Source organism: Aspergillus versicolor (assembly GCF_001890125.1).
Source record: "Aspergillus versicolor CBS 583.65 unplaced genomic scaffold ASPVEscaffold_1, whole genome shotgun sequence".
Lineage (NCBI taxonomy): Eukaryota > Fungi > Ascomycota > Eurotiomycetes > Eurotiales > Aspergillaceae > Aspergillus > Aspergillus versicolor.
Genome location: NW_024467524.1, coordinates 1,358,080 through 1,380,032, shown reverse-complemented (window position 1 = coordinate 1,380,032; position 21,953 = coordinate 1,358,080). Strand labels below are relative to the sequence as shown.

At 52.8% G+C, this 21,953-nt stretch overlaps 6 protein-coding genes across 6 annotated transcripts; 4 read left to right on the top strand and 2 right to left on the bottom strand.

Annotated features, from left to right (window-relative positions):
- Positions 1-30: 30 nt before the first annotated feature.
- Positions 31-1,386, top strand: ASPVEDRAFT_78062 (uncharacterized protein; the record flags this gene model as incomplete). The annotated part of the gene is made up of 3 exons (XM_040816484.1): positions 31-962; positions 1,020-1,217; positions 1,269-1,386. 3 exons carry the CDS (start codon positions 31-33, stop codon positions 1,384-1,386), a joined length of 1,248 nt encoding a protein of 415 aa, XP_040662052.1.
- A 797-nt stretch (positions 1,387-2,183) lies between these two features.
- Positions 2,184-3,245, bottom strand: ASPVEDRAFT_78061 (putative C2H2 transcription factor; the record flags this gene model as incomplete). Its single annotated transcript, XM_040816483.1, has 2 exons — positions 2,184-3,062; positions 3,114-3,245. 2 exons carry the CDS (start codon positions 3,243-3,245, stop codon positions 2,184-2,186), a joined length of 1,011 nt encoding a protein of 336 aa, XP_040662051.1.
- Positions 3,246-5,370: 2,125 nt separating this feature from the next.
- On the bottom strand, positions 5,371-6,474 carry ASPVEDRAFT_48524 (putative L-cystine transporter; the record flags this gene model as incomplete). Its single annotated transcript, XM_040814021.1, has 4 exons — positions 5,371-5,745; positions 5,817-6,255; positions 6,331-6,348; positions 6,437-6,474. The coding sequence occupies 4 exons, from the start codon at positions 6,472-6,474 to the stop codon at positions 5,371-5,373; spliced, it is 870 nt and encodes a 289-aa protein (XP_040662050.1).
- A 236-nt stretch (positions 6,475-6,710) lies between these two features.
- Positions 6,711-10,027, top strand: ASPVEDRAFT_157671 (uncharacterized protein). Its single transcript, XM_040808547.1, has 3 exons — positions 6,711-7,309; positions 7,368-7,735; positions 7,785-10,027. The coding sequence occupies exons 1-3, from the start codon at positions 7,159-7,161 to the stop codon at positions 9,579-9,581; spliced, it is 2,316 nt and encodes a 771-aa protein (XP_040662049.1). The 5' UTR covers positions 6,711-7,158; the 3' UTR covers positions 9,582-10,027.
- Positions 10,028-10,437: 410 nt separating this feature from the next.
- On the top strand, positions 10,438-11,938 carry ASPVEDRAFT_48522 (NCBP3 domain-containing protein; the record flags this gene model as incomplete). The annotated part of the gene is made up of 2 exons (XM_040814020.1): positions 10,438-10,497; positions 10,565-11,938. The coding sequence occupies 2 exons, from the start codon at positions 10,438-10,440 to the stop codon at positions 11,936-11,938; spliced, it is 1,434 nt and encodes a 477-aa protein (XP_040662048.1).
- Positions 11,939-12,277: 339 nt separating this feature from the next.
- ASPVEDRAFT_35657 (putative glycosyl hydrolase) lies at positions 12,278-14,802 on the top strand. The gene is made up of 2 exons (XM_040811043.1): positions 12,278-13,478; positions 13,526-14,802. The coding sequence occupies exons 1-2, from the start codon at positions 12,569-12,571 to the stop codon at positions 14,635-14,637; spliced, it is 2,022 nt and encodes a 673-aa protein (XP_040662047.1). The 5' UTR covers positions 12,278-12,568; the 3' UTR covers positions 14,638-14,802.
- The last annotated feature ends 7,151 nt before the right edge of the window (positions 14,803-21,953 follow it).

Here is a 21,953-nt window from a genome sequence, read left to right as displayed (position 1 = left end):
GCTCCTGATGCGCCAAAAACCGCCGCCTCCATGACCGAAGCAATGGGCTCCGATTCCCCACCGCTTGAAGTATTCAAGCCGAATTACAACCCCAGGAAGTCGACGCCGCCCCCATTTGAAAGTCAAGAGCAGTCATCGCAGCACGATGACACCAAATATGAGAGTAAGAATCTCCCTAGATCTAAGAAAATCGAGCTCCGTTTTGGGCAACGAGAGGCCGATGATGCCCTATGGCGAAACTCGGATTCTCACGGCTATTGGAGACCGGAAAGCAACCCAAGCCCGGTCGAATTGGGAAGACTCTCCTATGAAGCACTTGAGAGGCTTGAACGCCCACAGCTGCCACCTATGCGGGAACAGCCAAACCCACCAAACAAGCATCCCAAATTCAATAGCGATCAATTTACGCTCCCGGCGCTTCAAGACCCGTCAACAGGCCATTCGCCTAATGCTTCCAACACAAAACTACCGCCCATTCACACTCAGCTCGGGCCTGTATTACCGCCACCGCCTACCGGACCCCCTACACGCACTACACGGGCACCGTCATTCTCGCTACCTCCCGTCACCACCATCTCCCCGCCTTTGACGAGGGTTGAGCCCAGCCCTCGAGACCATTATCGCGTGCCATTACCCCAGTCAAAGATACCACCTACTCCGTATTCACATCCCTCGCCTGTAAGCTTGCAAGCCGCGTCTGTCGCGTCCTCGCCGGTCTCACAGCAGCCTTGTTGGCGAGGCGCCAAACCACTTGGGCCTTATCCATACGACTCGCAACCTATAGCCTCCAACAGGAGCCCAGCGGCAAGTTATCCGACGCCGATAGATCATGCCTCGGCCTGTGACCCTGGAAGCTTCACGCCTTCGTCACAAGGCAACGTGGCAACTGCTCCGACAGGTACATTCAAATGCTCACATCCTGGATGTTCAGCAGCCCCCTTCCAAACGCAGTATCTACTAAAGTAAGTACCGAAACCTGACTTGAACATAGGAAAAGAAACAAATACTGATAGGCTTAGTTCACATGCGAATGTCCACTCGCAAGATAGACCTCACTTCTGCCCAATTGATGGCTGTCCACGTGGTCCTGGGGGGAAGGGGTTCAAACGGAAGAATGAGATGATTCGCCACGGGCTCGTCCATAACTCGCCCGGATATGTATGTCCATTCTGTCCAGACCAGCAACATAAATACCCGCGGCCCGATAATCTCCAGCGGTAAGTTCCTTTCTACGGCCTAGTAAAATGGACCATGCTAAACAACCGCAGGCATGTGAGGGTCCATCATGTGGACAAGAATAAAGATGACCCGGCTCTCCGACACGTTCTCTCGCAACGACCTGAGGGAAGCGGCCGAGGGCGACGGCGACGAATAAATCCTCAATAACCTTTTTGCCGATTATACAATATTTCAATTCGAGCGCTGTTGAGAGACGGCTTTCTCCATCCACTGGAGAATAACGCGGCCAACTCATGAGAGGATCACAGCACATGCATTATGATATCTTTTTTTTATCTCTTTATTTTTTTTTTTTTTTTTAGCGATACCAGATGTTAGAACATTTGTGCCCGGTCATTCGTTTCTTGCATTCTCTTTGTCCGACCACCAAAGGGGCGAAGATGGAGCGTGGAGTGTAAACCTGAGTTCCGGCGTTGAGTGACTATCTATCTATTTTGTCTGTCATCTTCCTTCGTTTGTTCCATTTTGCTAAGGATATATGGCAAGTCTACTAGCGTTTTCGAGGTGTTTTTACTTATCTTCAGCTGCTTATTTATGAAAGCCCCACGCCTGATGGGAGGTCGGCGTCTATACTTCCCTACGTTATAGGCTTGACTTGGCTGGCGTTGATGGGCGGATTAAGCGAAAGAAAGAAAGGCCTTTCGAAAGGACAGAATGGTTAAGAAACAGCAACTTGAAGCAATGCTAGCCAGCTAGCCCGGACTATGACTATTTAACATGACAGTATTTTCAACAAATAGCGTATCCCACCACATAGAATCATACTTAAAAAATATGGAAGCTTGAAGCCACAGCCAAAACTTGCGCCGCCCGCCCGTTTATACTCATTCCATCGCCATGCAATCTGGTACAGACATTAATCCAACCTCACTTTCCATCTTCTCTCCCTTTTCATAAGTTCATCCGCAGAGCCAGCTCCGCAGATAAAACAAACCAGGTAGATACTAGTTAACCCTCAAATGAATCCTCCTCACATGGTCCTTCATGTTGTCCACGCGCGAGAAGACCCTCGTACAACCCTCCCCAGCCCACTCACACATAATGCCGGGGTTATGCTTCGCTTCATGACGATCACGGTCCTTCTTACTGCTGAACCCAGCACCAGGGACCTGCGGGTTTGACTGCGGACACCCGTCGTGCCGGCAGAAGAGGTGCTTCCTGTGTCGGTTATAGTGCTTGCGCAGGTCGCAGCCGCGGCGGAAGAGGGACGGCGAGGTGCAGTTTGGGTATGCGCAGCGCCAGGCGCCTGGGTGGGTGGATGATGGTGTGCCGTAGAGGGTCAGGTCTTTTGAGTTTGACGAGTTGGTTGAGGGGGTGCGGGATGGGGGGTTCGGAGATGGGGAGGAGAGGAGCAGGTCTCCTCTGGCAGTGGTTGTTTGGGGGTCGAGGTCGAGGTCGAGGTCCATGTCCATGTCGACGTCGAAGTCTGGGTCGAGGTCGGAAGAGGCGATGGATGGGATGGACTCTTGGTAGGATGTGGCGTGGTGGTGGTGATGATGATGGTGATGATGGCGGGGGCTAGATGCAGAGGTGGAGGCGTGTGACGGGTGAAGCCATTGTGAGCTTGGTTGGGCTTGGTTTGCTGCGATGTTGTAGTATGGGGATTGGTGCGAGATGTAGGGCTGAGCCTGAGGTGCTGGGTAGTAGGAAGAGCCGTCGAGCTGGCTGCCGTACGGGAGATACTCCTCTGGCAGGTGAACGGCCGGTTGACTGGACATGGGGGCGAAGGATGCTTGCGAGGTGTAGAGCATCGAGTCGTCTGGGAGCAGGAGGCTGCTGTCCATGGCTGCTGTCGTGTAGGGTACCTCGTAGCGTTGTCTTCTCTGTGGATTTGTCAGTTAACTATGCTTGAAGTTGGTTTGTCATGGACGTACAGCTCTGTTGTCTTCCATCTTCCATGCCTTTCCGCTATGTTGCTTTATAATGCGGTGGGAGTCGTAGTGGTTGTAGTCGCAGTGGTGTGGCATTCCATGAAGACCGTCAGATAGACTTGTAGCAAGCAGCATGACTTTATATCCTTCGTTCTGAGTTGTTGGTTGCGCAGTGATTAGTATACAAGTTCTATTCTGGAACTTGTCGCAGTGCAGTGCAATGCAATATCGAAACTCGCATCAGATTGAGCTGTGTTTTAATATTAGTAGTCTGCCAACATACTCGAGAGTCAGACGTGGCTATGCTAGATAAATGTTTCTGGCTGTCAGCCAACAGGGAAGCTGAACAGATGGTCCGGAAATTTCCCCCCAGATACATGTCTCGTCCCGCCCAGCTGGGAGAAGGAATGGATTGGTTACAGCGCCGATGTCACTGTCTCAGCTCGGTTGCCAAACGATCTACGAAACCCCACCGGTAGCTGAACTCATACGTTTACGTGGTAACTATCTCCGGCCACGGACTGGGTCATTCTTCAGACTTGGCTGGTGTGGGCCCGCTGCTCATTCGCTGTGTCGTGCAGCGTCTGCATGGTGGTTCGCTGCTGTCCCGGTAGGGCTGAACACACCCCCTCACCCTCCTGGCTGGGCCAGGGGTCCGGAGTAGAGTTACCACCGTCTAACTGACGCCCTGTTCTGAGTGCCCGATCCTACGGCATCCCCGATCTCAACTTACCGCTTCGTGAGGAGTGGGAGACAGCTGCACCAGATATGCAGAGAAAGCTTGGTTCAGCGGGCTGGCCCCCAGAGCGCGTCGCAAGAAATAGGCAATATGGTGCGCAGACCAACTGCAAGCGCCCCAGCCGGTAAACTGAGTAAGAAAACGTGCCCACCCAAAATAACCCCCGAGCCCCGACTTGGCAATACCCATAATTTACCTGGGAAAGCGGTGTTGTCATTGGATAGGCCGTACGAAAATTGTGGCTGATGCTCTGGCCAAGGCGCAGGGGACCGACGCACACTGCAGATCGTGACTCGAGCGCTTTACCGCCAGCTTTCTGGCGGACCTCAACGGTCATTCGTGCATTCGCCGGGCAACGCTCCAGACTGGCGGTCCGTCGGGTCGCTCCCCAGACCCGCGTTGACAGTGGCGAGTATCAAACAGCGGTGTCCCATTAGGCTCATTGCTGCGTCCAGCGTGAGTCTGCATGGATCTTGATGGATCTCTCGCTTTTTGCCGATAGCCCGTCCCTAGTTCTTGCGAGCTGGAGTTTTGCTTGCGAGGTGCAACGGCCGACTGTCCACCGACGCGACTTGGAAGCCACGCAGATCACGTGGCTGAGCTTGCGAGGACCAGTGACCCGTGCGCTCTGACTAACCAACCAGGAGCAGCGAAACTCCGACCCGTTTCTTATTCTTAAAATATCTCCAAACATTCAAGAAAACCAACCTCACGCTTCCCCGATCCGAGAATCAGACTGGTCCGTTCCTTGGGTTTCCTGAGAGACCTGCCCAATCCCACAGCTCCCTCTTTGCCTTTACGATCGCATTTACGCTTGACTCAGATCCGGACCCCACGCGACATCGCGCTGATCGAGAAACAAGCCCTACGAGGTGAGGATAGGTACACGCTGCTAACTATGTGGTTATTTGGACACTTCGGGGATAAGCAGAAGACCCTGGCAGAGAAGCGACTCGTGCTTGATTCATGATCGATCGATTCATCGGAGATAGCGGGCTTTACCGGTGTAGACTGGACAGCGTGCCCGCCGCCTAGCGGACTCGTATACAGCTTGTCTGATATCGACGATTACGCAAGCTGTGTTGGATTTTGTGCGTGGATACCACGTATACCATTCCAAATATCCCTACACATGGCTGTGCTGTGCTGTTATACTCTGTGTGCATCTCATTCGCTGGACAGTATTACAGTTGTTGGTTAAACTTCTGGAACTCTGTCTGAATAAGTGGGGGTGAAGAAGTGACGATTCTCTATCGTAACCCGACACCCAGCGAGTCAGTAATCCAAGTTTACGAGGAGGATCAAAGGATTGGGTCTTCAGCAGGTTACTGTGCCACCATGTCTCTGATCGTGACCGATTGATCGTGGCTTAGCTGGATCCTTGTGAAACGGTTTCGTTCCTGCAGATAATCTGATTCTCCTGATATTCTAAATGAGACGGTCCTATATATCTCCAAAAATACTCTTAATTATCGTAAGCATCACCACTGACAATCACCAAAAAGTACGCGGTACCCAACTCTATGCAGCCGAAGCGTTTGCTACACGCTCGTCCCGGTTCAGCAACAGAGGGCTGTTCTCATCAGGATTCTTACCGTTGTCTTTGCTCTCAGCATTTCTGTAAAGGATATAATGTTGCACCATGAAAATTAAGTCGAAGAAGATCGTGACGTTTGACAGCAATAACTTGATTGGATTCCCCGTGATGCCACTCCAGTCGTTCTGAAAGGCGGAGTCGATGATCAGTTGGACTAGCGAAAGCACGCCCCCTGTGAAATCCAATAATATCTGAACAATGCTCCAGCCACGTGTGGATTTACGTTTGTAGTTGACCCATGCTTGCGGGACGTACTTGACAACCGTAATCACTAGCTTCACGTATGAAAGGGCATAGATCTGGGAACTTCTGTCAGACAAGCCTAAAAATAGGTCCAGCATTGCGTTTGCTCCCGATTGGTTGTGCTTACCACGTCGATCCAAGCCCAACTTAACGGTTCATAGCCTTCGTCGGGACTCTTGGCTAAGACAATACAGATTACCACAGCAACTGCAGCAAACGAGCCCCAAAATAGTCCTGCAATCGGCTTACTGACTCGTTGGAAGCGCGACACCTTGAACCCCCATATTTTTGGGTAAAATTGTGAGTAGACCAGGCCACCTAGGACGACAGCGTGCAAAGCAAATGCGAAATCGTTGAACCGCACCGTCGGTTCTTGCGATACAGGATGTCGAGCAGCATACTGATGCCGAATAACAGGCGAGTATAGAAATGCTCCTGTATACACGGTATAACAGACGAACCCAAGAACATTAACGGTAGGGAAGTCGATGGCTAAGCCGGTAGTCGCTTTTCGGCGGTAGTTATCAATAGGCTGCGGATAAAACGAAGCGGACCAGCAAAATGTGCTTGACGTCTTTGTTAGCCTATGGTGCTCTGATATGAACAGTTGCTGTAACTATATCAAAGGCGTGGTTGCTTACTATATCCATCCGAGGAGGCTGTTATCGTTATTGAGATCGGCAGTTAGTAATGAACCCACCGACCGTGGGGAACGATCTCGTCAACCCCAATAGAAGTATCACCTACCGCGAGAGGGCCCTGGTAAAGACTTCGAGTTGCGACATTGCGCTGTCAGTCCATGGGGGAAGTGTTCAGGTCGAAGACAAATCGAAGACAAAGGATTGGGATCGCGTCATTCCAAGAGATAAGATAACGATCCGCTGGAGGTAGAAGGCGGTGAGCGGCGCCAGAATCAGTCAGCAACGGTTGCTCTGGTTATGCGCTGGCACGCTAAACCACAAAAGGCATTCTATTATTGGCTGTGGCATTCCCAGCCTCTCAACTTCTGCGGGTGAGGTCAATCAAATCTCGATCGGATGCATTGCAGCTGGCCTTCTTTCATCCTCTTGTACCTCTTCCTGGGATCCCTCGCTCATTGTTATTGTTGTTATTTTTGCGGCTGAAACGCCGCTTCTTCTTTGCGTGGTGAATTCCAATACTTTCATCTCTTCCCCGCCTCGATCTTCTACGATCAGACTGCTGCTACTATTCGTTTGCTCCACCGCCAGTCTCGATCGATCGCATACCAGGAATTGACACATTCTTCAACCACATATCCACGGTCTCGGGCAGCCATCCACATTATCCTCCAAGATACTAGCCTTGTCGATTCAACCCTCATCGTCTTATCGTCGCATGGTGCATTCCTCAAAGCGGGGGGTCTCAATAGATCTCCGACGGTAATCGGCGTCTGCTATCTCAAAGTCGTTTGAAGCGATCTCAGCCGGTCGTGAGCAAGACCTCGAGCCATGTCGGGCGGTTCAGGGTTCACGTCCCCTGGGGACGCCTCTTATGCCTCGAATACTCTGCATGTTGGCGATGGAACATGGGACCTCGACCGCGACACTTTTCTCTTACCCAATCTCATGGGTGTAAACTTCGAAACAATGCGATACAATGGTGAGCTCACAATAATGGTCAGTAGGTTTTTAAGTTATTCTTGCTAACATTTCTATAGGAATGGGAAACAGGTTCCGAGATATGCCTAACTACCATACTATTATTGCTGCTCATGGCATTATCGCTGCGATCGTATTCCTGGGGCTGGTTCCCTTATCGATTCTGCTCGTCCGGTATTACTCGCTTCGAAATCCGTACCGAGCCTTCAAATATCACGTTTGGTGCCAGGTTCTCACGTTATTCCTGAGTACTGTCGTATTTGTTCTTGGTTGGTTTGCTGTCGGTCCGAAAAGAAGCCTTTCAAACCCTCACCACGGAATCGGTCTTGCCATATACGTTATTATCATTTTCCAGATCTTCTGGGGTTGGTTCGTCCACAAAATTGAGCGGAATAAGAAAAGATACCACGTGCCTCTCAAATTAGTGGTAAGTAGCTTCCGCCGTACCTACAATATTGGCTCTAACCGGACTATAGATTCATCGGTGGATAGGCCGTGCTCTGGGAATCCTAGGGATTGTCCAAATCCCACTTGGACTCACACTTTATGGATCCCCAAAATCGCTATTCATCTTATATGCCGTCGCTGTCTTCCTTATCCTGGTGACATGGTTCTATCTATCCTATCGCTATGATTCTGACAGAGGGCCCTCTGGAGATGGAGACTATGACAGCCGCTATAGCTATGTGTCCCGTCCGGACGACGACCACGGCCATAGCAATCTCGGAAAAATGGCAGCTGCTGGAGCTGCTGGGCTTGGGTTGGCGAGCTTCTTCCGACGCCGCAACCGTGACCGAGACCACGACCACGTCTCCGATGGCTCTCACACATCTTACATGGATGAAAAATACTCGGATGAGGAGTCTCGCCATGGTGGCGGTTGGGGAAGCAAGTTCCTCAAAATAGGCGCCCTCGGGGGTGGTGCTCTGCTCGCTAAGAAGCTATTTGACAGGAGACGAAATCGAGAAGGTGATGCCGAATCGGGTAGATATCAACCTGCTCACCGTCGGACGGACAGCATGACAGAAGAGAGTTTAAGCCGCCTGGATGACCGCCCTCCGCCTGGTCCAAGCTATCCAGCTCCTATCAATCGTCCTCCCACCAGACCTCCCAGCAGACCGCAAAGCCCGAACTCATCTTATTATGACTACTCGTACTTGTCAACCCAGGACGAAGGTCCATCTCACGGCGCTCGGAACGCTATGTTTGGGGCTGGTGCGCTGGCAGCTATGAAGGGTTTCTTCTCCCGCGGAAAGAAGAGTGATGAGCAGCGTCATGTAGAGGAAATGAGGCGGCACGAACGTGAGAACGAAAAGTTAGCCCGAGCAAACAGCAAACGACGATACACTGGGGATGGATACTACCCTCAGCGGAAACGCCCCGCTTCCCAAACAGCTACTGATGTCTCCACGGATCTAACGCCTCGTCCGCAACGTGCGCAGTACCCGCCCGACTCGGCGCTCTCTGCAGGCCCCGTTGCTTCGGGGGCGGTCGATGGTGCTCACTCAGATATGCCTCCTGTCCCGCCAGTTCATTATGATCCAGCTTCGACTATGACACCCACAGGGCCTGGGGCGCCGCCTCCACCACAATCTCAATACAATCTAGCAGTCCCACCACCGGTCCCGGTTCCAGGACCAGCACCGGGCCCTCCAGGCCATTCGTCGGGACACCTGCCGCCTGCCGGCAGCGGCACATGGCAACGGGATGACCACGTCGAATCTCCACCAGTGTCAATCAAGGTGAAGATGCATGAGGATGGCCGGAACATCACGCTTCGACGATTAACCGAAGAGGAAGCAGCTGCCGGTCGAGAAGCCCGTCGTCGAGAGAGACGCAACTCCCGCCGCCGAAATGGAAGCGCGAGCTCTGTCTCTGGCAACGAGGGTACAGGCAGCCGTGACCGTTGGCGACGAGTTGAAGAACTCGAGCGCCGGCAACAAGAGCAGATGGATCGAGAACGTGCTTCAGCCGCCGCTGGAGCCGCTGCTGCAACTTCACCTCCCCCGCAACTAGCCAGCCCACCTTACGCACATGGCCCAGCAGCTTCAGGGAGCATCCCTCCTTCCCAGTCTTACATTCCTCCACAGCAGAGCACGAGTGGTTTCCCACCGCCGCGGCCTCCATCGACAAACCCATTTGGAAGCATCACATCGCCCGGCACATACACCGGGACCGACGCAAGTGAGTACGCCAGCAATCGCCGCCGGAGACGCGCGGAGAGAGCCCGAGCAAGGCAGGAGCGACAAGGACATAGTGTCGAATTCACATAATAAGCCGGATGCCACTCAAAACTTCTCTTGCTTGTCGCCTGTATAGAACAAAATTCTCACTTCACGATGTATCTATCTTCCTTCACCTCTTCTCCCTGTTTATTCTCCCTCGCATATAGTTCGATGATCTCCAAGGTAATGACGCTAGCGCTGGCTTTTTATTTTTCTCCTTTATTGTCTTTCTCATGTTGATTTGACTCGTTATGGACTGAACGATATTGGCTCTCTGGTTTCTTTTATTTGAAATTGGGTTGGAATGTATGCTATGATCTCTGAATATGAACCAGAGCCGAATGTTGAAATTGCGTTACGATTCAGCGCAATAGGATGGATATGCTTTTCCTTCTGTATTTGACTATGGGCATATCTTAAAACGGCTGTGTCCCTCGTGTACTTCGATATGCTAGATATTTTGAAATGAACATAATAAACCTACAAGAGGGATTAACTCCAATTGCATAATAGTATATAAGCCATAAATGAGCGCGACCTGAAAGTAAAAACCGTCCGGAGACCTCCGTACTGGAGCCTGGAGACAACCAAGCTGGCTGAATCCAGGCTAGCATGAGAAATGTGGAGGCTGAGGCTGGGTTGGAGGCGGTCTGCCTTGAGTGACGATGGCGGAAGTTTCAGTCTCCGCTCACTTCACTAGAGCTCCATTCGCTCTTCTTAACTCACTTACTCGACTTTTATTTCTTACCTGCTCTTATTATCTAACTACCCTTTCACCCTCACTCCGACTTCCTCCTCTCTTCTCTCTTCTTTCTCCCCCTTCAATGGTGGTTGCGACCGCCCACCAACAAAACCCAACCCCAACCTCTCCAAGAACCCCCCCTCACACGCAATGGACGCCACAATGGACATCGACATGGACCTCGACCTCGGTCCTCTCCCAGAGCCCGAGCCGATTGAGATGGTAAGTCTACAGGGGAACAAAGCAAATTTCCACTTGAACCAGTCCCAACTGATCGCATTGCGCACAGGAACAAACACTCCACGCTGCAACCGCCACCTCCGCAGACGGGACAATCGCCGACCCCCAAACAGCCGAAACCCAATCTGAGAAAGTTCACGTCCGTGGAGTAGATGAATTGACCACGGATAATATCAAAGAGTTTGCATCAACGTATTTCACTCTTGAACCACCCGCCCGCATCGAGTGGATCGACGATACCTCCGCAAACATCGTTTACTCCTCGCCCGAGGTCGGCCTACAGGCCTTAGCTGCCCTTACCCATGACGGTGAACTCCAAGAGGGGGGTGCTGCTAGCGAGACAGCCACTCCCACAGTGCCGGGAGAAATCCCCGTTCTCCGGCTCCGGTCGGCGAAAGTGCTCGCTTCACACCCGGACTCTGTTCTCCAGGTGCGCACCGCGGTGAAGGCAGATAAGAAGAAGCCGCGCGCATATGAGGCGAGTCGGTTCTACATGATGCACCCGGAGCATGACCCACGGGAGCGATTGCGCCGCGAACTAGAGACGGATCGGCGGCGCAGCGTGGGAGGAGATAGCGATGGTGACTACCGGCGGAGGCGGTTCGATGGACGGGAGCTGCGCCGCCGTCGGGATCGGGACCATGAGGAGGGTATCACAGCAAATATGTACGATGATGCTCCGGCGGGGGATCGTTCTGACGGGGACAGAGATTGGGATCGTGGGAGGCGGAGACGAGGAAGTGGACGTCGCGATCGCGAGCAAGAGTTATTCCCAGATGAAGGCTCGAGATCAGGACGACTACGCCATCGCAGCGCGTCCCCTGGTCGTGATACTCTTATGATGGAGGGTGGCTACATTGAGGAACGACATGAAGCGCGTCGACGGTTCCGTGAGCGCTCACCACCGGCCCGACGGAATGAAGGCCGGGAGCTATTCGGCTCGACTGAGGGGGACACAAACTCGCGCGAACTGTTCCCTAACAAGACAGCAAACACGTATCTCAAGAAAGAGCTGTTCCCGTCCAAGGTCAGCAACCATCGCCGATCCGACGCCATCGACGTCGCAGACGAGACGGCAGACTTGTTCGCAAGGCGTATATCGCACCCCTTAGTGGACGGCGCTCAAGACACCAATCCAAAGCGGAACCGTAACGTCGAGCTCTTCCCAGACTCGTCACGATCAGAACAAACCGGGAGAGGTGTCAACATCCGCGGGGCAGCCGGCGAAGACCAGGGATTTGCGATTCGAGGTGCAGCGGAAAACGGTATCTCAATCAAAGGCAGGGGCGGAGCATCGGTTCGCGAGCTCTTCCCGTCAAAATATAATAATAACGCCGGCAACAACGCCGGCAAAGAGCTGTTCTCTGATAAGATTGAGGGCCGGGGAGGACCGCGCCGGAGGGCTGAGGACATGTTTAGTTAGCGAGTGCTCACTGTTCCCTTCCCTGGCTCGTTTTGCACACTCGGTTCCTTTCATTTCGTCTCTAAGATCAATCATAGCGGTGGATATCTAGTTTAGTTTAATATTACGATCTCAACTACCTATACAGCCACGGCTTATTTCACCTGCATTGTACGTAGTGACTTGCACGGTATGTACCTGTTTGAAGTTTGCCCCAACTCATTCACTCCATTACCAGCACAGCCATAGTGATTAGTACAGGTTTTCTAGGTCCTCCATACTTGATACACTTGAAGTTCTTCGGAGTTATTGCATCACCTGATTCTTTGTCTGGCTTTAGGCTGAATTTCGCCTGCAAGTCCCAAGACTCCAACTTCAACCCCCGCAGGAAACAATTCATCCACCAAATAGAATCCCCCCAAGGCCGCTACTGTTTCTCCGAGTTTTACATATTATTGGATGTCATTCCGATAGTCATGGAAGTACTGCCATGTTGTCCTCCGTCGGGGTGACGCAGCAGATGATGCTGAGCTGTTGCTCAACCCATGTTTCTCCATGCCAGTGTAGGTATTTATTCCACCCCCGCCTTCTCTATCAAACAACCATCTCAAGAACAAATCCAGGAACTTGAATTAAAAGAACAAATCAACAATGCTATACGCCGAAGAAGACAAACTCATCTTTCGCTTCGATGACCACCTCCTCTGGATTGAACCTTGGAGCAACAATGCCTTCCGCATCAGAGCCACAAAGCTCGCAGCCATGCCCTCAGAGGACTGGGCTCTATCCAAGCCTGACCCTAGTTCATCATCCCAAGAAACAACCCCGACAATCTCCCTCCCCGCAGACAAGGAAGCAGAAGCAAGCATCACAAACGGCAAAATCCGCGCGGTGGTGACTAAACGCGGCAAACTGACCATCTACAACTCCCAAACCAACAAGAAGCTCTTGGAGGAGTACGCCCGACACAGACGCGACCCAACAGACCCGAAATGCAGCGCGCTAGAAATCGAAGCGCGCGAGCTCCGCCCAATCCCAGGGACTAGCGACTTCCACCTCACGATGCGGCTTGAGTCGCTCGACGCACGGGAGAAGATCTTCGGCATGGGCCAGTACCAGCAGCCTGGGCTGAATCTCAAGGGCGGGGACATTGAGCTTGCGCACCGCAACTCGCAGGCGAGTGTGCCGTTTGCGCTGTCGTCGCTGGGGTATGGGCTGTTGTGGAATAACCCGGGGATAGGGCGGGCGGTGCTGGGGACGAACACGATGAGCTTTGAGGCTTACTCGACCAAGGGGTTGGATTATTGGGTTGTTGCTGGGGATGGGCCGGCGGAGATTGAGGAGGCGTATGCCAGGGTCACTGGGTATGTGCCTATGATGCCGGAGTATGGGCTTGGGTTCTGGCAATGCAAGCTGCGGTACTGGAATCAGGAGCAGTTGCTAGATGTGGCGAGGGAGTATAAGCGCAGGAATGTCCCGCTGGATGTTATAGTTTGCGACTTCTTCCACTGGAAGCACCAGGGGGATTGGAAGTTTGATCCCGAGTTCTGGCCTGATCCAGGTACGTACTGACAAAGCCGAAGGCAGCAATTGCTAACGGTGCTCTAGATGCAATGGTCAAAGAGCTCAAAGACATGAACGTGGAACTCATGGTCTCCATCTGGCCAACCGTCGAAACCGCCTCAGAGAACTACCCCGAGTTACTCGAACAAGGCCTCCTAATCCGGCACGACCGCGGCCTCCGCATCGCCATGCAATGCGACGGCGACATCACCCACTTCGACGCAACAAACCCGTCCGCGCGCAAGTTCATCTGGGAAACCGCCAAACGGAACTACTACGACAAGGGCATCAAGGTCTTCTGGCTCGACGAGGCCGAGCCCGAGTACTCCATCTACGACTTCGACATCTACCGCTACCACGCCGGCAGCAACGTGCAGATTGGGAACACGTTCCCCAAGGAGTACGCACGGGCGTTCTACGAGGGCATGCAAGGGGCCGGGCAGTCAAATATCGTCAACCTGCTCCGGTGCGCGTGGGCGGGGAGCCAGAAATACGGCGCCCTCGTCTGGAGCGGCGATATTGCTTCGTCGTGGGCGTCATTCCGGAATCAGCTCTCTGCGGGCCTGAATATGGGCATTGCGGGTATTCCTTGGTGGACGACGGATATTGGGGGATTTCACGGTGGGAACCCGGATGACCCTGCTTTCAGGGAGTTGTTCACACGGTGGTTCCAATGGGGCACCTTCTGTCCTGTGATGAGGCTGCATGGAGACCGGGAGCCCAAGCCAGAGGGTCAGCCGACGGCGCCGGGCGCGCCCAACGAGATCTGGTCGTATGGGGAGGAGGTGTATGAAATCTGCAAGCGGTATATTTCCATCCGGGAGACGCTGAGGGGGTACACGAGGGGGTTGATGAGGGAGGCGCATGAGAAGGGGACGCCGGTGATTAGGACGCTGTTCTATGAGTTCCCTGCTGACGAGAGGGCCTGGGAGGTCGACTCGGAGTATCTCTACGGATCGCGGTACCTTGTCGCGCCTGTTTTGGGAGCAGGGCTGCGGAAGATCTCCGTTTATTTGCCTCGCGGTGCATCATGGAGGCTGTGGAATGGGGAGGGCGATGACAATGGCGAACAGAGCAGTGGGGAGACCTACGAGGGAGGACAGGATATCGAAGTCGGCTGTCCCATTGAGTCGATGCCTGTTTTCGTGCGCGTATAGACCCATCATCATCACATCATGATCGACGATGGATCAACAACATCCGTCCGTTCCAGGGGAGAATCCCCGTCTCGTGCTGTGGACTGGTTCAGGATGCGAAGGTGTAGATACATCTCACAACAGCAACAATGAATGCATCCACCAGAACCCGAATGTCTCACTCCATCAGTAAAAAACGACACTCTATTGGTAGAAATCATCAAATAAAGTTCCAACTTCCAAGGATCTTGCATCATCCTCATCACACCCTGCTAGCCTCGGGGCAGGAAGAAGCAATATACCAGATCTATATCACATTTGCACCTGCATATTGCATATATGTATCATAGACTCCCCGTCTTCCTTCTTCCCAAAAAACAGCGAGCCCCGATGTATTCAGGATACGATCGTGCTGGAAAACTCAATCGGTCGATTTGTCAATAGTTCTGCTAGTTCAGAGTCGGTCTTCCGAGATACATGCACGCTTTACTTTAGTTCAGTTCCGTTGCTGCTGGAGCGCGATGCGTTCTCTGCGCTTCGACCCGCACATGCACCTGCGCCTCGACGAGGATGCTGGAAACCTGAAAAGAAAATTTATTATTCGAGCTTAACTGGCTTGAACACTACTACTCGGGACTCGCGGGTCTCGTCTAATAACTGGAGTTATGGTTCGTTGTGGTTGATGTTCGTCCTCTTACAGTGTGCATCGGCCCGCCACCAAAATATATATTGGACCGTCACTGTCAAAATGCACGTCCAGTCGAACACGATCTTACCTGTCACTCTTAATTGTAAAAAAATCGTACACCGAGCCTACTTCAGACAGTCTACAGTGTCAAATTCTATGCGTGGAAGCTGACCGCTCCTGCACCGTCGATGGGTCCCATACTAGACGTGCTTGCTACGCACCAACATACAGCATCAATATCAGCAATACGTATATCCTCCAGCCATTACATTGTACTCATTTCTCCACGATTATGCATTATACTCAATGGTTGAACCAAGCCACCAGGGACAAGATCCCCATCACCAATACAACCGTGATATGCGATAGCCCACCGTCCTTGGAACGGGCAGAAGCACAGGCAGCCGCAGGCCAAAGCAAAGCAAGACTGGAGCAGTGACGAAAAGTACGATATACATCCATACACACTACAACCACAGCCTAACCCCGTTTCCTTACCCTGTTCAAAGTCAAGGTAAACGCAACGACAGCACAAACCGTGGGGTTAACCAGGTCGGGCTCGTTCCATGATTCAAGCAAAAAAAAAAAGAAAAAAAAAAAAAAAAAAAAAAAAGAGAAAAGAAAACCGTTTCTTGAATAGGAAGCAAGGGCGAGTCCAGGATAGACCGTAGACCAGCGCAACCAAAGTTGATGCCGCTGCCAGTGGCGGATCCAAGTTCCGGGGACGCTGAACCCATGGGTCGGGCAGACATGGGATCTGAGCGTTTGGGAACAACATTGACACCGGACAAGCCTATCGACGTGAAGTCGACGATCACCGTGGGATTTCCAAATTCCAGCAACGCACGCTGGTGGAACGAACGGGATGCGTTGTGTGAACTGTGAAGCGGGTGAAGAACCCGGAGAAATGGAGAGCCTTCCTCCACCCCACGGGCACCATCGACTACATCCACTACTGTACTTTTGGAATCCCCAGGGCCTGATGTGAGGACGTGCGTCCGATATCGCCTCGCCTCGCCTCATCTCTTGGTCGCCAGGAGCCGGCGTCAAATTGGGCAGTTTTACTTTTTTTTTTGGCGGGGACGTTGCGATTTGTGATAGTGATCTTGAGCTTTGGCCTCTTCGATTGCGCCGATGGCATTTCTTGCATCATACCGAGGCAGCGCCGTCTCATCTCGATCGTGATCGCAGTATAGTAGACGGTCTGCGTACTCGAATAGTGCTATGTTTGAGCACCATTGGCCGTACGAGGTAGCTCGCACCAAGACCTCGAACAAAGAATCTCTTGCGAACCCACTAACCAGGCGCATGGGACATCGAATGAATTGGACTTCTTCTTCATCTGAAATTCCAGATCCAAGGACAGCCCATGGTACGGCACGTTGTTGACAACGGAACGGGTTATGCTTATTTGTCAGTTGTCACGAGCAAGAACCAGGTGAATGACTCGAGCGAGAGAACAGACAAAGAAACTCAAACTCTCCATCGGCTCTTGTGGTTCCTGGGAAGATTCACGAGCTTTGATGCTATATTGGGAGTACACCGTGCTCCGGCGGTGCGGATAAGAGAGCATATTCCCAGGAACTTGTGGCGTTGGGACTGGGGCTGAAGCTGGACTGAAGCCGGAGCTGGGGTTCAGAAACTATTGATTGATGATTCCATCACCTTGATTTGTCAGTTTACAGTCTCCCTTGGCCTTGTCGGTCGTCACCGCGCCTCGTCGGACGATGCCAGGAGTGTTAATGGAGGAATGTGGCTGGGGTGGATGCACATATTCGATAGTTTGATGTGCTGATCCTCTGTCTTGCGAGGTGAGGGACAGGAAGTAACTTGAGTAGCACAAGTCAGCAGCTCTCCTCGAGACGCTGTAGAATCACTACCATGACAGAATCGGGGTCCAATGCTGCTGTCCGGCGACTGCCAGCGTCAGAATGTGTAGAACGGAGTGTTCTGGAGAGATAAGACGAAGTTGCAGAAACAATACAGAAACCGAAAAATACAACAATACCAAACCCCATACACTGTACAGCATGCCGTACAGAACCCCGTACAGAGGAACAATCTAAACCCAAACAGGCAAGCGCACAGAGACTGGAGCCCGCGCCTGCAGCAGGAGCAGCAGCCATCGGCGGGCAGATCGGGAACCACAATCCTTCGAGAGTCCGTGATGGTCCCCGAACGGGCTCCCCTGGACCCCGATCGAGGGGGCTCCGCCAATCAGAGGCCCCGAAGCAGCCCGGAGGTTTCTCGACGTCATGTCATGTTTCGTTCTTTCCAAGGGTTTGGGTTGAGGTACCACGGGGCTAGCGTTCTTGTACGTGTTACGGGTGCCGACCGTTTTCTGTATCCCACTCTTTCTACCTAATGTGCTGTGTGCGATGGGAGAGAGAGGCTTGCATTGGATCTTGATTCTTGACCGCTGCGGCACGGGTTATTTGATTTTATTGTTTTGGTTTGTGGTATGGAGGTGGGTTCGGGAACCACCTCAGACTGAGCAACTAGGAGTCTAGCAAGGACTGAGTATGCTGATGATTACTACTACGGACACGACGGCACTTCGACGATGGGGAGAATGAATACGAGGAGGATTCGAACGGCGTCTCCGTCTGTACTGGACCAGGTCTGTCAGGAGTGAAACAGCCAAATTTTGTATCGCCGCAGACCACAGGTTATATTTTTACTTTTATTTCTAATATTTTTGGGCGAGAAAATTTGCAAATTTTTTATTTTATTTTATTTTTTTTTGACAGGTGCTTGGGTCGCCCGGGGTTCGCAGACAGGCCCGACAGTCAGGAAACAGCGGCGGATGCGAGGGCGCCGTTCGCTCCACTTGGCTGCCCCTTCAACGATGTTCGCATTGGATCCCCAGTTTGGGACGGCCGGCAGCCCTTCTGCAGCAGGCAGGGGTTGCGACTTGCTCGTCATGTCGCTGTTGCGGTTGCACGAACGCGAGAGAGGACAGAAACCGGGGACTTCCCTCTTCACCCCGTTGGCGATTCTTCCAGCAGAGATGGCGATTAATTCGCACATCTGACGTGGGTGCCTGGGGCAGCAACTCCCTTTTTTAGCAACCGAGACGGTCGAGATGATGGTGCCCGCTATCCGCAGCGGGCGATCCTTGGCCTTGGTCGTGCACTGTCGGCGCTAAAACCAACACTACAAGGGTTTATCTCAAATACTTCCCGTGTTTCTAATTATTTTGGACCTTGCTTAGCCCTACCACAGACTCGCTGCCTCAGGTTCAGCCCAACCCGCAACAACAGACAGCTCTGAGCTCAGGTTTCGGCGGGGACTCCACTGCGCTTCGTGATGAATCAATAGTCGCCTTGACTGTCGCTTACTGAGACCCAATCGCCGTGGCCTCGCAAGCTCTCAAGCTCCGTTGTTTCCTGTGTGCATGGATGTATGTATACTCGTCTGGAAGTATTTCCCGCAGATAGTGATACGCGGCAGAGCATGATTGTTATTGAAGTTAGCGAAATGATAACATGCATGGTGATCATGACCGGTGTCCTCCGTCTGTATGTACGTGCCTGTACGTCCGTTTCGTTTGCCCATGGTGCCTTGTACCACGAGGCTAGATCGTGAGCACCCGTCGCATGGCAGGGTCGCACAAGGAGAACTCCGATGACATCTGACACCGCCAGCTCAAGCCCAGCAGAGTGGCAACTGGCAAGTAGATTAATGTTTTTTTTTTTTTTTTTTTCCCTGTCCAAGATCCGATAGTTGATGAGGAATATCCCGTCTTGGAAGTGTGCACAATGCGCCATCATGCACTGCACATGAGCTGTCAACTCTCCACGACTCAGGTACAAGACAAAATAATACGTGCCAATAATGAGTGCCGCCGTCTCGCGAGTCGTGCGCAGGATGCAGGGGGGATCCAGTCAAATGAGCCGAGAGAGAGCGTTTCATCATTAAGGCTTGAAGAGGATCTGACGTTAACTGCCAGAGGTGCCAGGCAGGGCTCCTTTTCCCCGATTCGGAATCTTGGCGAGATCGAGATCTTGATTCTTCACGCCAACCTGTCACGCCCCCGAGCATCTCCGGGGAAAGCCCAGCTTCATTAATTTGAAGAGGGTCCGGAGATCTCAGAGTACAGCTCGGAGATGAGCCGTGGTCGTTGAAGAAGATCGTTCTTTGTTACCAGTCACCTCAGTAGGTCGTTAATTGTTCTGGGCCGTTGCCAGAAGGAAGGATTAGGCTCGACTGTGGAGTGCGAGCAGAGATATCAAATCCAAAACCTTCGTTGGGGGAAGGACCGGCTATCCTTGCCGAAAGACGTCTAGTCTCAGGATTCCAGAATGACAAATACCTTAAATTGGCCGCCAATCAGCGCCCCAGATCGGGGGCTGTGAGGCATGCCCTCGCCTTGTTCCTCCCACGCTGAGTGGTCCACGCATTGTGGGAGGGTTCGTGCTCCGCAGGCTCTGGTGGACTCACTGGGCTGGCGTCTTAATGATTCTGAACCAGAATTAATCAAAATATCTGATATAATGTCATTATTGACTGGTTCCACCATTTCCATTCGCGGTTTGCAACCCTTTTCGTCCAAGTGCCCCTTGGCGACGGACGGGCCCAACGGCGTTTAGCTCGTGGCGGCGTCAGGCCCTGCCGCACCGCCCTTCAGCTGGGACCGACCAGGCTGCGTAATTGGATGTGGCGAGGGCGTCTGTCAGGTACCGCCGGGCGATGTCAGTTTGACAGGACGGAACGAGAGGAACTAAGGACCGGTCCACCACCGAGGCCATGGCCAGCGCTTGTTCTGTGCAGCGCACTAGCTTGTCACAGGAAGCGAATTTGCCTGCGCGGAGGTTTTGTCTTGCGCCTGTCTCTGAAACAATGTGTATTTACTTTGTTGGGATGTTGGGGCGACGTTCCAGTTCACTTTGTGACCGCAATCAATAGTTCAGGAAAATATTTGGGCAGCAGCCAGAAAAAATAAAATAAAAATAAAAATAAAAAACATTCATTCGACTCTTCGTGCCGGGGAAAGCCAGATCAGCCTATCAAAGGGCCACGATCAGATCGAGCGCTAAGAAGAGTCGAGTTGGTGGCTCGCATAAGGTTTCGAGAGCCTTGCCTATCAGTGTGCAATCTTGTTTGTGCCTCCAAGACAGAAACTGACTGAGAGCAGAATCGCAGTATATTCCCAAAAGGGAGAGACGAGCACCGTACAATCTCACCGGCTTGACCTCAAGGCCGAAGCTGGGGGAGGTTCCCGGTGTCCCCGAGTCGTCGCCGGCTGTACAAGACGTAACCTTGGGCAACACCCACCACGGCTATTATTATTATCGTGATCATCTGGGTGCCATCATGGGGACATCCTGGTTCCTCGATTCAATAGTCCGCGAGGTGAGGGGACCAACCGCATGCATGTCCGGCACAATAATCTCGGCGCCGAACGACAGGAATCTGCAGACCAAACCGCAGCCGGGCGCAGGAGTGGACAGTTGGGAAAGGGGGCGTGATCGGCCACAATGCGATCTGTCATATCTCCGCCACGCGTTATGAGGCGGGCTGGATCTGGAGCCAGCATTTGGGTCCCTGCAGAATCAACGTGATGCGATGGAATCGTCCATGGCTGGCGGGCAGGACGCGAGGAGGAAGATTATTTCTTTCCTAGATTGTTCTTTTTTTCTTCTTCCCTGCCACGGCTGCTGCGATGCGCCGACTATTGAAAGTAACACGAGGCTTCACCTCACTCGGGTTCTGTCCAGGATTGCTGAGTTGGATGCCGATGGCACTGACTGAACTGAACTGACTGACTGAACTGACTGAACTGAACTGCCTCGGCTGCTGCGTCATTGTTGGAAGAGTCTCCCAGCCCCAGTATCTGTAATTCTCCAGAACGTTGCAGAGCGTCGATCATAGCCCGACTGGGAGAGAAGTCAAAAGATTCCAAATCATCGAGGACGCTAGACAGTAGCGTGTGCTCATCATGATCGTCGCCCAAACGGTTTCTGTCTGAGGCGCCAGGCGAGTGGGAGTCTCCCGCTGCCACTGCCAGCATTCACCACAGGAAAAGGGGAACTGACGGCTCTCGCCCAGGGCGTCCATGGCTGGCTGAGCTTCACATTCCATTTCCATTTCCATTTCCACCCTCCCAGCTGCCACTGCGACCGCAAATTAATTCGCCTGCTGCCCGCTAGCTCCCAACGTCAATGCACGCAAGATCTGTCATTCTCGGGTGGGCTCCACCTTCTTGTCTTGCCTGGCCCTGCTGCCCACGCTGGCCTCGCTATCCTTTCTCTCGGGTCAGACTCAGCGCTCCCACCCGGAGCACTTCTCAGAACCGGAATTTCCGGCCGTTCTGCTCGTCTATCATCGATCTTCCATCGTTTCTTCACGCCAGCATCTCCTCCGGGCTATGGATTCCGGTTCTTGCAGCTGCTCACACGCGAGCTCACTTGCAAGCCTCGCTTTGCACTCCTTTTCATCTATTTGGGTTGTCTCTCCCCGCCCCTACCAGGGGGACCCCGGTCGCTCGCCTGAGTAGCCTTGCAACCCTCCACGACCTCATTCCCCTTTAGGTTTACCCACGCCGTTTCTGCCGCTCCCGGTTTTCTGTCAGGGCCTTTCCCTCGGAAAGCATTGGCCAATCCTTCCCTGGTAGTGCGGTAGCTGGCCTGGGGATCGCTGGTGATGG